General features: G+C 41.8%; 1 protein-coding gene across 1 annotated transcript in view; it reads left to right on the forward strand.

Moving 5' to 3' along the window:
• The window catches only part of SNTG2 (syntrophin gamma 2), a 1,048,529-nt gene that overhangs the window by 550,348 nt on the left and 482,137 nt on the right, over window positions 1–16,044 (forward strand). The window contains exon 2 of the mRNA XM_069728000.1: window positions 14,939–15,076. Coding sequence (XP_069584101.1) covers window positions 14,939–15,076 — 138 coding nt within the window. The remainder of the gene's footprint in view (window positions 1–14,938; window positions 15,077–16,044) is intronic.

Below are 16,044 nucleotides of genomic sequence, written 5' to 3' on the forward strand. Positions count from 1 at the left end.
AGCCTGACTGCCATTAGGTACCGAGATGAGATCCTCAGACCCCTTGTGAGACAATATGCTGGTGCAGTTGGCCCTGGGTTCCTCCTAATCCAGGACAATGCCAGACCTCAAGTGGCTGGAGTGTGTCAGCAGTTCTTGCAAGATGAAGGCATTGAATCTATGGACTGGTCCGCCCATTCCCCAGACCTGAATCCGATTGAACACATGTGGGACATCATGTCTCGCACCATCCACCAACATCACGTTGCACCACAGACTGTCCAGGAGTTGGCGGATGCTTTAGTCCAGGACTGGGAGGAGATCCATCAGGAGACCATCCACCGCCTTATCAGGAGCATGCCCAGGCATTCAAGGGAGATCATACAGACATATGGAGGCCACACACACTACTGAGCATCATTTCCTTTGTCTTGAGGCATTTCCACTGTTGGATAAGCCTGTAACTTAATTTTCCACTTTGATTTTGAGCATCATTCCAACTCCAGACCTCGCGTGGGATATTTGTTGTGATTTCCGTTGATCATTTTTAGGTTGTATTGTTCTCAACACATTCCACTATGTAATGAATAAAGATTTACAACTGGAAAATTTCATATTTCATTCAGTGATATCTAGGATGTGGGATTTTAGTGTTCCCTTTATTTTTTTGAGCAGTGTATATATATATATATATATATATATATATATATATATATATATATACATATATATATATTGTGAGAAAGTCACTAGCGAGGAAGTATAGGGGAGATATGTTTCACTGAGGTGAAACCTATAAGTTTGCTCCAGCACTCTAAGTACTGAGAGGGGTTAATCGGATATTTTAAGGGCTAAATTTTTTACTGAGCAGATTAAGAGTGGGTGGGAGGCTGTTCACCATATCTCCTCCCCAGAATGTGATTTAGAAGGTTAATAGACAGTCCTTTCAGTCATTAGGTGTGTCTGGAGCAGGCAGATCTAGAGATGTTTTTGTGTTAAACTGTACTGAACCCAGTTGTAATATTCTGAAATACAAGATCCTGAGGTGAAGAGACTGTATGCCAGTTTGTTTTGTTATTCTGTTTTGCCCAATGAGCCTTTTTAATTTTCACTTAACACCTTCATGTGCAGAAAATTGAGCCGATCCACCACAATATACACAGTATATTTATTCTCCTTGCTGCTCACCGGTCACGCCAGCGAACCTCCTCACCCAGTCATCCAATTTCTCCCGATGGACTAGTTTATTCTTATTTTCTGTTGTGAAAATAATTCTTCTAGATCTTTTGTCTAGATCTAGTCATTGCCTCCGTTAATGTATACAGTGACATCCAGGCAGAGTGATGCCATAACATGCATCACTGAGGCCGATTCGGCAGTTAAATTGCCACCAAAGACTGAAGATCTGGACACCTAAAAAAAAGAATACATTGGAGCCAAAGGGAGAGATTTGATAGCTGGGCAGAAAGTTGTTGAGGTGAGACAGGTGAGTGGCAAAGTGAGTATAATTTCTTATCTCTAACAAGTCCATAAAAATCCAGCAAAATGATGGCAGGCACTAAAAAAAATTTGATTTACATCAAATTAACTTGCTCAGAAAAAGGTTTTCAAACAATTGAAAGGGGGCGAGTGCTTTTATTTTCAGCAGTGAAGCTGGAAAAGCAACTACAGCATAGTTCAGGTCTGAACATTTTATTCTGTGATTGCAGATAAACATTTTACATTAAATTATGATGTAAGTTGAGACTTATCAATTTGCAAAACCAATTTAAAATACAGAATTTTATAGCATATTGGTTTTGCAAAACAGTGTGGAGGGGCTAACTGTCGCAAGTATCACCAAATAAGGGTACATTGTCAGAATGAGTTTTTTGGTAAGTTTTTGATATTGCCGATTTTCTTCAGCATTTCTGAACCCATTGGCTATGTGTCCACGATCCAGAAGTAGCACTATTTTGGATGTATTTTTGCTGCGCTTTATTGAACGCAAGTATGACCGCATGTGTTCACAGAGAATGAGAGTGCACAGAGAGGAGGTAAGGACAAGCTTAGGAAGCTGACAGTCCATTGAGGTACAAGGCCAAGTGACTGGACGCCACATCCTGCCTTCTCTGAACCATTCCACATAGACAGGTGACCTGTGGGTCCCAATCTTAACTTTTACAAAAGTATCCATGGGGCTTAGGTGACCGATGGGTCCAAATCCTGACTACCCCAAACATATCCATGGTTCAGTGATGGTCAATGGAGCAGATATGTATTATTTCAGCCTGGGCCATGGTCCCCTAAGCTTTCTATTGTTCACAACTGTTGTCCTTCAAGCCATCATCCACAGGTCAAGAGGAAGATGTGATGAGATTAACTCGCATTGTTTGATGATTTAATCTATTTGCATAGTTTTTACTACTCTGTTTTGCAAGTCAACAAGCTACAGGACCCACGCAATGGTCATTCAATATATTAAGCAAACATCCATTGTTCAATGATACTGCATCACTGTCTTGCAATTATAGCAGCCAATTAGTTGTACGAGCTGATATAAGAGGCAAACAGCCATTCAAAAATATCAAAAATCAACATTTAAGACTTATATGACAACAGTGTTTGATTCTTGACCAACTGAAAAGCAAGGGCCTAAATTCAAAAGTTAACATATATATAACAGTCTATTCCTTCTGGTTTACGGAAAATAGTGATTTTTTGCTAATTGAATGTTCTATGTTATGCTCTTGGGTCTGTTACGATATCAGAGCATAATAAACATGAGATGTAAATAAGATAATCAATAGTACTCACCTAATGACTCAACTGTGCCACTGCCCCCACAGCCTGCCATTCAGTCCTCTGCAGCTCTTCTTTTAGCCTTCTCCATTGCGCACATTCTCTTTATCTTCTTCACTTCAGGCAGCAGCTTCTGGCTCAACTAGGCAATGTACAGCACATCCCTTAGTGCCATTTTTTGTATATTGTAATGTTTTGACATCACAAAAGGAAATTACGTCTGAGGCCTTGTTGAAACAGAAGACTCAGCCTAGAGTTAAAAGATCGAAGAGAATGCACAGGACAGTAGAAGAGGAAAAGAATAGATTCTGATGACCACACATCTGGAAGCAGGGGGGCAGAACAAATGAGCAGTGAGGTTAGTATTATTTTTTATTAACCATTTTCTGTCCCTCTATGGATAAAAAAATGGCTGCGCAACTGGCCACTGTTTGGTTGAATTTACGCAGACCGAATTGTGAAGAATCCATATTCTGAGAAATAGAATGTTTGTAAAATTTTAGAATTTAATTCCACTCAAATAATTAACTTATCTGCACTCAGAATTAGTTAGGTTAAAAGGAAACTCCAGTAAAACAGAATGTGTCTGAGCCATTGCATATCAACTTTCAGGTAAAGTATGGCCCGGACTGTATCCGCCATAGGGGGCTTAAAGGGAGGGCCATATTACTAAGGAGGTTGCTAGGCCTTAACCTTGGGTGGTAAGGGGTTAAGGGATAGAGTTTGGGCACAAATTTAGGGGGTAGGAGTATAGGGTCAGGGGAATAATGTGGGGTTTTGTGATTGGCTAGTGGGAGATATCCTGTGGGAGGTTACATAAGGTGAGGGGTGGAGGAGGTAGTTCAGTTGGGATAACAGCATACCTGAATGTCATGGAAGCTCTTGTCCAGGAGATCTGTGCTTTAACAGCAAGCAGGGAACAGCAATGGCTCCAAGATCACCTGCAGATGTAGAACGCTGATGGTGGGATTGCTGAGGTGGCTGCACCCGCAGCGCCTCAAGGTCATGCCAGAAAGTCCTGACCACCAGAGTGATGTAGCCCAGATGTGACTCCCTGGACCAGGCTGCAGAGCTCATCCAGGGTCCAGGGACCCATCCGGATCTTCAGCGCATTTCCAGCCTCCGGCCACTTGGCGCCACTCTGGGGGAGTTTCTCGGCGTCGGCTGGTGCCAGAAAAAGGGTGAAGTGATGTCACTGGCTCCGCCCCTTTGTGACATCATCCCGGTGAGGTGGTACCACTGACGAGGAAGTGCAGCCGGCACAGAAGAGCAGGCGGCTGTTTGCACATCAGGAGTGGATGTTACGGAGCGGCAAGTGCAGCCACGCTGGGCCCAGGCAGCAGCAGTGAGGATGAGGGAGGCCCGGTCAGCTGGAGCTGACACAGAAGAATGGCTGGAGCATCCACTCAGAGCCCGGGCTTCAGGAGCAGCACGATCGAGGCGCCAGAGATCCAAAAGATTGGTGCAGGGGGCCAGGAGGCGACCCATCAGAGAAGTCGGCAGCTGTGGAGGCCAGGGTGATTTTCATGGGAGAGGGCAGATCACCGCCAGGGATGCGTGCTGCCGGTGTGCAGCTGAAGTCTCTCCAACTTCCAGACGATGTGCCACATTGGATAGAAGGTCCAGGTCTAGTGGTGGGTTGACTACATTGGGTTTACCTGGCGATGTCCCCGAGCCAGACTCTACCTCTGAAGAGGAGGACCAAATTTCATCTGACAGTGAAGACAGCAAAGGCGATCGTCACAGAGGACACGAGACAGCTGTTGTGAGGCTCCCTCATAGTTGGCCTGATAAGTCACGTGGTTCACATGCGCTCAGGGAAAATGTGAATTATGTGGATGTGAGTGAGTGGTATTTTCAGAGGGGTTTGGCTACTAGAAGTGCAGCGAGTACTGAACGTGTGAGTGAGGTGGTGTCGGAATTTTTTTGTATGGTGTGAGTTTTTTTGTCACCGGTGTCAGATCCTAGCAGAGTTTGGCACGGTTGTGTTGGTGGTTTGGGGTCATCGGGGGTGGTGGAGACCCCGCTGCTTGTTAGTGGTGAGATTCCCACACTGGTTGTGGTTGCTCCAGTGGTTGTTAATGAGATAGTCTCGTCACCACTGGCTGCGGCGACTAGGGTGGATGTGGTTCAGTTGGATGACAGAGCAAGGTGTGAGGTCTATGTGTGCTTTGATGGACCCTTAGGGGTGCATTTGAAGCAGGAAGTGAGAGAAAAAATATGGAAGGACGAGTACGTGGAAATTTTTTTTGCTGTTAACGTTGGAAAAGTTTAATCTGGACAGGGTTAAACCGGATGAGAGTAAGAAGGATGAGGAGGAACGCAGGCATTATCACCTCATTCCTCGCACTTTTCAGAACTGGTTGCAGGCGTTTACCATGTTAGCGAGTGTCATTGGGGAGAAAGCTCCAGAGAACTGTTCACCATTATTTTGCTATTTAGATTCCATTGGTGAAGCATACCGAGATTATGGTGGGACGGCATCGCTGAGGTATGACAAGCAGTTCTGGCAAAGGAAGGTTGTCCGTCTGAGTTTGCGATGGGACCACAAGGAGATTAGTTTGTGGTTGCGGTTGATGGCAGCACCAAAGTCGGCCTCGCAGCCCTTTCCTGGGAGTACCGAGGGCGCTGCCAATTCGGCGGGGTACTCGGCAGGTTTCAGAAAGTGGGGTGTGTTGGCTCATCCTTTAACCCTTTTCTGCCAGCTGACGGGATAGTACATCAGCTGGCAGACTCCCCCATTTTGAGGTGGGCTCCGGCGGTGAGCCCACCTCAAAGCCACGACATGTCAGCTGTTATCAACAGCTGACATGTGACTGCAATGGGCACGAGCGGAATCGCGAGCCGCCCACAGCCATTAACTAGTTAAATGCTGCTGTGAAACTCTGACACCGGCATTTAACAAGCACCGCCGGCCGCGCGGCCAGAAGCACTCGCACCGCTGACCCCGTTACATGATCGGGGGTCAGCGGTGCATTGCCATAACAACCTGAGGTCTCCTTGAGACCTCTCTGGTTGTTGATGGCAGATTGATGTGAGCACCACCCTTTGGACGGCGCTCAAAGCAATGTTGCATTTCTGCTACATAGAGGTGATCTGTGCTTCACCTTGTTAGAGAAGGGATTTCTAACCTACTCAGGTGTTGTATGTCTTAGGTACCCAAGCGATGAAGCAATAATCAGAGAGACAAACGCTCGTTGTCTTTCCAAATAGTCTCTGGTCTTTATTTTTCAGGGCTTATCTTTTGAAGACCAAGATCAAAAGGAAATATAGAGTTACATAATAAATTGGCAGAAATATAAGTTACGCAATGGATTGTCAATCACATCCTGGGATGCAAGATAGATTACATGAGAAGAATGTGGGGGTGCTTTGCACATGTCTGCGTTTCATAAGATTTTGGCTGAATATTCAGGATTTTTAGGTGGATAAAGACAAAAACAGACATATATTGTTAATCTAGAGGAAAACAACTGATGTCCTTGACAGTTCCGAGAAATACTGACCACTGCTTTGTGGAATGTCCGGGAAATTGTCCTCAAGGAGAACCAGATGATAACATCTGACATCTTGCACAATATTTTGCTCAATACTTATTATTCTCTGTTATTCAAAAATAAAGATTAACCATTTCTTTAACAACCTCTATGTAGCAGAGGCGATCATGTAGTGCATGCTTCTAGCATCCTATGAAGGTTATTGAAGCATGCAAAAAAAATGTATTTAAAAATATAAAAAAATAAAAAAGTGCAAATCACCCCCCTTTCGTCCCAATCAAAATAAAACAATAATAAAATCAAACCTACACATATTTGGTATCGCCGAGTTCAGAATCGCCCGATCTATCAATAAAAAAAGGATTAACCTGGTCACTAAATGGTGCAGCAACAAAAAAAAATCAAAAACCCAGAATTACTTTTTTTGGTCGCCGCGACATTGCATTAAAATGCAATACCGGGCGATCAAAAGAACGTATCTGCATAAATGTGGTATAATTTAAAACGTCAGCTCAGCACTCAAACACTAAGCCTTCACCCAACCTCAGATCACGAAAAATGGAGACGCTACCGGTATCGGAAAATGGCACAATTTTTTTTAGCAAATTTTTGAATTTTTTTTTCACCACTTAGATAAAAAAGAACCTAGACTTATTTGGTGTCTATGAACTTGTAATGACCTGGAGAATCCTAATGGCAGGTCAGTTTTAGCATTTAGTGAACCTAGCAAAAAAGCCAAACAAAAAAACAGTGTGGTATTGCACTTTTTTTTGCAATTTCATCGCACTTGGAATTTTTCTTCCCGTTTTCTGTTACACGACATCTTAAATGGCCAATGGTGTCGTTCAAAAGTACAACTCATCCCACAAAACATAAGCCCTCACATGGCCATATTGATGGAAAAATAAAAAACTTGTAGCTCTGAAAGAAGGGAAGTGAAAAACGAAAACAAAAAACAAAAAAAGTTCTGGGGGTTAAGGGGTTAAATATAAGCATGAATGTTCGGGCTGTGGAGAGTCTCACAGCCATTCCGAGTCAAACGAGACTTCTGCAAAATGGACGCCAGTGAGAATCAATCGGATGCTTCCATTTATAAATGGGTATCTGGATAGGGATTTGGCGGTATTTTTAAGTGATGGTTTTAATTTTGGCTTTAGGATTCCGTCATCCACAGTGCCTCTTTCAGAGCAGCCTCACAACTTGCTTTTGGCTAGGATGCATGCTGCAGTGGTTAGGGACAAACTGATAAGGAGATTGCTTTGGGTTGCATTGAGTGTCTGTTTTTGGAACCCCGTTACTGTCTTCTTTATGTGTTTTGCTGCTTGGTGTCATGTCCAAAAAGGAGCCTAACAAGTTCCGCTTAATCCATCACTTGTCTTACCCTCAGGGCAGTTCTGTTAATGATGGTATTGATCTGAGTTTGGTGTCGGTTTCGTATGTTTTGTTTGATAAAGCAGTGGACTGAGTGCGGAGGCAGGGAAAAGGATCTTTGATGGCAAAAACAGACATTGAGTCCGCTTTTTGCTTGCTTCCGGTGCACCCTGAGACTTTTTATTTACTCGATTGTTTTTGGGAAGGCCAGTATTACATGGATTGTTGTTTACTGATAGGTTGTTCGATCTCGTGTTCCTATTTTGAAAAGTGTAGTTGTTTTATTGAATGGGTAGTGAGGGAGGAATCCAGATTGGATTCAGTTTTGCACTATTTGGATGATTTTTTGGGCCAGCTGGGTCCGCTGTTTGCTCTGTACTGCTTCGGATGGTTGAACAGGTGGCTTCTCACTGTGGTATTCCATTGGCCCCGGAGAAGACAAAGGGGCCCCTCCAAGGGTTTGAAATTTTTAGGAATTGGATTCTGTTAAGATTGAATGCCACTTGCCAGAGGATAAGTTGATAGACTTGAAGTCTTGTGTTTAGAAGGCTTTGCAGGTGAAAAAATTGCGCCTGTGCTAATTGCAATCTCTTTTGGTTAAGTTACATTTTGCATGCAGAATTTTACCCATAGGACGAGTTTTTTCATGGCCTTTAGCTCAGGTGATCGCCAGCATTACACATCCGTTGCAAAGCAGATTTGTTTGTATGGGCGGATTTTCTTCAATCTTATAATGGCAGGTCGGTATGCCTGGATCGAGTTGTGTCTAATGTGGATCTCGTTTAGTTCACAGACGCATCTGGTTCATGTGGTTTAGGGGCTTATTTTGGAGGAAAATGGTGTGTGGGAGAGTGGCCGGAATCATGGAAAGTGGCAGGTCTCACAAGGAACATGGCGCTGCTGTAAATGTTTCCTATTGTAGTAGCTTTGGAGATTTGGAACAAGAAAGTGTGTTTCTTTTGTGACAATGTGAGTGTTGTGCATTGTATTAATAACTTGTCGGCTGGTTATTTGCCGCTTTTGTCTGTTGCGCAATCTAGTGCTCAGGTGTTTGGTTTTTAATGTCTGGTTTTGTGCTGAACATGTGCCGGGTGTTCAGAATTCAATAGCTGATGCATTGTCTCGCTTCCAGTGGGATCATTTTTGGGAACTGGCGCCGGATGCAGAGCAGTTGGAGACCGATTGGCCCTTGCATCGGGTTCCTTTTTGGTACATCAGGATAGCTCTGCGTTATCAGTGTATTAGTTTATTACCATTTTCAGGCGAGGACTGGCTCATTGTGGTTCGAATGTTTTTAGAGCTTGGTTCTCATTCATTTCAGATTGGGGCGGCCACGGAGGCTGCTCGGTGGGGTTTGGGGGTTAAAGTGGTGGAAAAAATTGGTTGCTGGGAATCTGCAAGGTATCAATCTTACATTCGGCCCCATATGTTATACTGTAGGTCCTCCCTCCCCCCCAATTTGATTCAGAAGTTTGGTTGCCTTTTTAGCTTACATAGGGTTTTTTGTTGTTGTTACATTCTATCTTTTTGTTTTATGTTTCAGGACCCCCTTGGTTGATCTGGGTGTTAGGCCACTCGTACGTGTACTGGGGTGCTATTCGGGCCAACGCAGGACCAATGGGGCGTCAATTGGGCATACTGAAGGAGGTGGAGGTGGTATGGTGGATCGGTGTCAGGGATTTGTTGTGGAGCCGGGTACTGCCCGAATTTCATTTTCATGCTACTTTTGATACGCCCCCAGATATACTCGTTTTGCATGTGGGGGGAATGACTTGGGCTCCAGAACGTCTAGAGACTTGATCCGTGATATCTAGTTTGACTGTCTGAGGCTTTTGGCATCCTACCTGGGTTTAGTTTTAATCTGGTCAGATATCATTGTGTGGTTGGCATGGAAACACGCCAGATCAGTCAAGCGGAAAAATAAAACTCCGAGCAAGGTGAATAGGGAGGTTTCCCATATTATTGCTTTGCATGGGGGGTTGTGGTGCGCCATCGGGACCTGGAAGTTCTGTCCGCCAAATGTTAATGGTCAGATTGGGTCGATTTAAATGACATTGATGTAGATATGTGGGCTTTAGGATTGATGGGGGGAGTCGAAAAGGCTCTCTTGGTGTGGCGAGACTCACAGGCATAAGGGGTCATGCCTGTTCGCTGTGTCGGAAAAGGAGGGGGGTTTTGAAGGAGGTTGCTTACACCAAAGGAGGTCGGGGGAACCCGATGCAGGGATGGGTGACTCCTATCGGTGTTAAGCGGGTGTTTGAATTAAAATGGGTCCCTACTGAGAGAGGCATCAGCGGGATATTTTGGTATGGGCAATTATCTGCAGGGTCCCCCTGGGCAGATTGTGGTGTGGCCGGGGGTGGCATGGTGGCGCTGTTTTGTTATAATTTTCCCAAAAATGGTTAAAGTATGGTCAACATTCAGCTGAGTCACCCTGGGCCAGTTGTGGTGCGGCTGGGGGTGGCGTGGTGGAGCTGTTTGTTGCAATCTTCAAAATTTTGAGCCTTCAATTCCCCTTCTCCTTTGCAGAGACAAGAAATTTATATTGTTTGATGTTATTTAATGTTATTTATGTTTACATATTGTCAGGTCTTAAAATTAATTGGAGCAACTCGGTAGTTATGTCGATAGTGGATAATATAACAGTACCCGTGTTGTTTGGTTTAAAAGTAGTAATAAATGTAAATATTTGGGCATTGTAATTAACCAAAATCCAATTAAAGATCTTGGAGACAATATATACCCCCTTGAGTATATGATAAAAAAAAAAGTTTGAGATATGGTCTTGACTCCCCCTATTAGCGGGCAGAATTGGACTAATTAAAATGATAATCCTCCCAAAGTGTTTATATATGTTAGAACATACATCAATTAAAGTCCCAAAGGGTTTCTTTAAAAAATGCATTGCTTAATGGCAGCATTTATATGGGGCTCCTCTAGGCCTAAAGTAAATATTGGATCCTTGCAAAGGCCCAAAAGAGAGGGTGGTTATGCAGTGCCTGACCTTTTTCTATATTATCTAGCTGGCCACCTACGATACTTAAAATATTGGTTAGTCCATGATAAACTCAAAAATGCAGAGGCTCATCTTATTCATTTTCTGGGGGATACACACCATGGGCAATATTGGAAGGTTCATACAGACCAACTCGGGGCTTGTTGTTTGTACATAGTTTAGCAATGCAGGCTTGGCAGGAAAGTAAGCGTATTTTGAAATGGGAGACTTGGATATGGTATAATCCTGAATTTTCGCTTCTCCAAAACTTACAAGACCCAGGTTACTGTAAACAATATAGTATAACAACGCTCAATCAGATTTTTGAAAATCAAATTTTATTGTCATTTGAAAAATTTCATATAAAATTTGGAATCCCTCATAGGGATTTTTATAGATATCAGCATCTGAGACATGCTATAACGAACCAATTCCAGCTTCCTAGAATGCGAATATCTAGATATCCACTAATAGGAATATTGTTAACTCAGGGACCTACAGGTGTGATTTCCTCCCTGTAGACTTTTTTTGTTAAATTCCAAGATTGCTTCTACCTATTTGGCTGTGGAGGTTACATGGAGACACCTAATCCCCTCTATCACCGATGACCAGTGGAATAAAGCACTGAAAGCGCATACGATGATGTCTCCAGCAGCAAATAATAAATAAATTCAATTATATACAGTCCACCAATCCTATTTAACCCCGAGTAGACTACATAGATTCAGTAGAAGAGTAAGTGATGAATGTCATAGATGTGGGGAGGAGGGAGCATATTTTTGGCATCTAATTTGGGATTGTAGAACTATAAAAAGATATTGGAAGGATGTGATTTTTACACTAGAAAGGATTCTTGGGATACCTGTTGAATGTAATCCAGAGCTGTGTGTGTTGGGTGTTGTGGATGAAGAAATGTGGACTCACTATGATAGAATATTTCTCAGAGAGGCTATGTTTATGGCTAGGAAAGCGATAGCGCTGAGATGGATGGGGGAAGGTCTGCGATTCACCCTTAACACACCTAGCCCCTGGTGCTGTGATTTCCTCAACCACAAGACATGATCCCGAATGTTTCTCTTTTTCAGTGCATGATCGTGATGCTCTATGTGGACTCAGGAATATTTGCTTATTATAACCTGAACTGTTACATACTTAGAACCTTGATACAGAACTTCGTGGTTGATGGTGCACTGCTGCTGAGAATACGTTATGTTTAATGTTCTATTTTACTTATTTTATTTGTTTGCTTTGGTATTGAAAGTATGATTTTATCATTGATATTGTGGATCATGATTTGACGGATTACTCTGTTTCTACACTGTAATGTCACATGCCAGTTATATTTTGTGGAATCTTTCAATAAAAAGAGTTTAAAAAAAACTACTGATCACATAGAAGTGGACGGAGCAGTGTCATACATTAAACCACTAATCCCATAGAAATGTGTCCCTGCTCTGTCCACTTCAGTGGAAGCAGGGGTTTAATGCATGACCCTGATCTGTCCATTTCTTTTGGAGCAGTGGTGTAATGAGTGACCCCGCTCTGTCCACTATATTACAACTCCTATAGAAGAAGACAGCGGGGTCACACATTACACCACTTCTCCCATAGGATTGGATGAAGCGGTGTCACACATTACACCACTGCTCCTTTAAAAATGTGTAACTGTGCTCTGTCCACTTCTGTGGGTAAAGAGGTGATATAGAATATCTAAACAGAATAAATGTCCTTTAGATACATAATTTCAAAACCCCCCTATATATAATAAACTTGAACCATTTACTGCCTTTCATGTGGCACTAAGGCTATGTGAACAGGTTCAGGATTTGTTACAGAAATTTCCTGAGCTAAGCAGGACATTTTCTGCAAGAAATCCGCATTTTTCTCGCGTTTTTACCGCATTTTTGGTGTGTATTTTTTGTGGATTTTTCCGGAGGTTCCCAAAGCAATAATATAGTGGGAAATCCGCAAAAAATCTGCAAAATTAATGAACATGCTGCTATTTTTTTCGCTGAAAAATACGCATCATGTGCACAAAAATTGCGGAATGCATTCTAAATGAAGGGATGCATAATGTATGCACTTTTTCCGCGTTTTTATAGCGAAAAAACGCGAAAAATCTGCAACATGTGCATACAGCCTAAAGGGTGTTTAACCTAATGTAAATGAAAAGACCGACGTGGGATCCCCACCTTCCATTTTTTGTAACCAGGCAAGGTAAAGCAGACAGCTGGGAGCTTATATTATAAGGCTGGAAAGGTCTCTGGTTATTGGGCCCTTTCCAGCCTAAAAACACCAGCTTGCAGCTGACCAAAAATTGGCACATCACATTAGATTAGCTCCACACTATAAGGGCCCCAATATAATGCTCCACATTATAATGGTCCCATATTGTGCCCCAAAGTATAATGGCTCCATATAGTGCACCACAGTATAATGGCTCCATATAGTGCACCACAGTATAATGGCCCCATATAATGTAGCACAGTGTAATGGCCCCATATAGTGAAACAGTATAATGGCCTCATATAGTGCTCCACAGTTTAATGACCACACATTGTGCACCACATTATAATGGTGTCATATAGTGTGCCATACTATAACTGCTAAAACCACTATCAATATTGAAAATTGTGATCTGGAACACAAAGTATTAGCTTTACAGCCTTGTTTTGAATGGAGGTGAGGTGTGCATGCTCAACCTTCATGCCATGAATTGTTTTTGAGACTGTTGGAGAAAACTGCGCAATACTTTGCTAGTTTATTATTCTCATTGAAAATGAATGGAGCAGAGCTCAAGCATGCAAAACTCTGCTTCACTTAAGAGGAGGCTTAGCAGAGCCCCGTTACGAGAATCTAGAAAATCATTCATGAGATTGCTGGACGTCCAGCTACTGCAAGTTATCCACTATTGTATGTATGTTTTAAGAAATTTAAGAAATTTACATATCCTCCATTTAATGTTCAATTATTTTTATCATAGTTAGTGTAATTTTGTATTATCAAAATTACATGGCAGTAGTAAGATCATTATTAAAAGAATGTTACTTCGAAATATTTAGACTGTAAAGTACTGTATCTATAAGATTTCCCTCAAATGTCCAAATTTGCCTATTGTGTATTTGACAATAAGTTTTTTTTAAGTAAAAAATTGTTTTCAGGTTTTTGCTTTGTCATCATATTTATATAGATTTGATTTGCAGGGAGTTAGAACAGCAATATATACCGTATGTACAATGTATGATATTATACAATCAGAAAATGACCTATTATTTAAATCAGGTTTTTGTGTCAAATGTTTTTTTTTATATATGTTTTGCATTTTTTTTACATATCACAAGCTGTATTAAAAATTAAAATAAAATAGGAAACAATTTTAACATTGGCCACTGGGCTTTTTTAGATTTTAACTTACTGTTTCAAGAAACAACATATGTACAAAGCCACAATGGTCAGGCCCCATTCCATCTTTTGCTTTGTGAAAATTATCTTATGAATTGATGAAGGAGCCAGGTAATATCATATTTCACATAATATGAATGCTGGATCCTGTGTTATCAGCTGTCTACAGATGTGTTATAATCCTATCTATGGAGTCAAGCTTAAAACTCTTCCTGAAAGGACAGGGAGTTTGAGTCTAAAAAAAAATCCCCGGGGGCATTGTAAAATTGCAAAATTACAATTTTTTAAATAAAGATTGTGATATAAAAAAATTTGAAAACAAAATACAAACCTGATTTAAAGAGTGGGTAATTTCCTGACAATACTTTCCATTGAAAAAGTTAAGTACCTTCGAAAAAAAGATGAAATAGCATGAATCATTAGTGACAAACATTCCTAAAATGAAGCTTATGGACAAAGATATATAGCTATAATCTTGAAAAATGCCGATCAATGATTCATATTGCAAACAAAAGATGAATTTGATCATTCAGTGATCACTTTTGTATTAGCGAATATACTGCACTAACAACAAGTCATTTTCAACTCATTCCAATGATATTGCATTACAAACATCAATAGAAAATGAAAAGTGAATAACAATACATTTTCTCTAGGGAAGGAATGACATGAAGGTCATCAACAGCAATAACACACTTGTTAAGTGAATGCCATATATTTTGCATTATTTCCATACACATATACAGTAGCACACATATAATATGTTACATTATACACCAGACATTGACATTAATAAAAATGGACTTTATTACTCATCAGTATAACTAGAATGTTAATATGCTGCAGACCGATCATAACAGTTCTATCTTATACATTGTCTTATCTATTCTATCTATCTGTATCTTGTTCACAGACTAAAACTGGTTTCGCACAACTGTATAATGAAGGTTCAGATAATGCCTGTGATGTACGACTCAGACTTACCAAGGAAGCATTGACAGTCCAAAAGCAAGACATCGTCTGCATTGGTGGACACAAGGAGAGTTCAAATGTAAGTGCTTTACCGAATAAACTGCACACAAATCTATAACATATCCCCAATGCTTTCAACTAGTACTTACATATTCTTTCATATTTAAAGAAATGTTTTAATTATATTATGAAGGCCTAACATGTGGGACAGCTGTACATGCTGCCCAATCCATAGGCTGCATGTATCAGACATTGGCTGGATAATCTCAGCCAGGTATATTTAAGGGTACCGTCACACAGTGGCATTTTGATCGCTACAACGGCACGATCCGTGACGTTCCAGCGATCTCGAAGTGTGACACGCTCCTGCGATCAGGGACCCTGCTGAGAATCGTACGTCGTAGCAGATCGTTTGAAACTTTCTTTCGTTGTCTAGTGTCCCGCTGTGGCGGCATGATCGCATGGTGTAACAAAGGTGTGCACAATATTGTATACGATGTGCGCATAGTAACCAACAGCTTCTACATCGCACATACGTCATGAAATTATCGCTCCAGCGTCGTACATTGCAAAGTGTGACAGCAGTCTACGACGCTGGAGCGATATTGTTATGATGCTGGAGCGTCACGGATCGGGCCGTCGTAGCGATCAAAATGCCACTGTGAGACGGTACCCTAACACTAAAATGATGTGGCGTTTCAGAGAAAAATATTCTTTGGAGTCCACCAGGGACTGAGCTGCATGGGAAAGTGGTTAGACAGGTTAGTCCCTGGTGGCTGCTCCCAACCCACTGCCACCAGCTGCCCTGGAGTGACAGGTCTCTCCCTATACACGAACATAGGAAGAGACCTGTCAATCCTGTGCCTCAGCAGAGAGAACATTTTACCTAAGACTAGAAATTGGGTACAAAAAAATTCAAAAGTTGATCTGAAGTGGAGCCTTGGTTATGGTACAAGCACAGAGAGTGTGGTTCCTTATATTTTGTCAGACCCACCAGGTATAGAGATTGAATACTGTACAGCAGGAGTAGTCACAACATTTGCACGC

This window comes from Ranitomeya imitator, chromosome 5 (genome assembly GCF_032444005.1).
Source record: "Ranitomeya imitator isolate aRanImi1 chromosome 5, aRanImi1.pri, whole genome shotgun sequence".
NCBI classification, from domain to species: domain Eukaryota; kingdom Metazoa; phylum Chordata; class Amphibia; order Anura; family Dendrobatidae; genus Ranitomeya; species Ranitomeya imitator.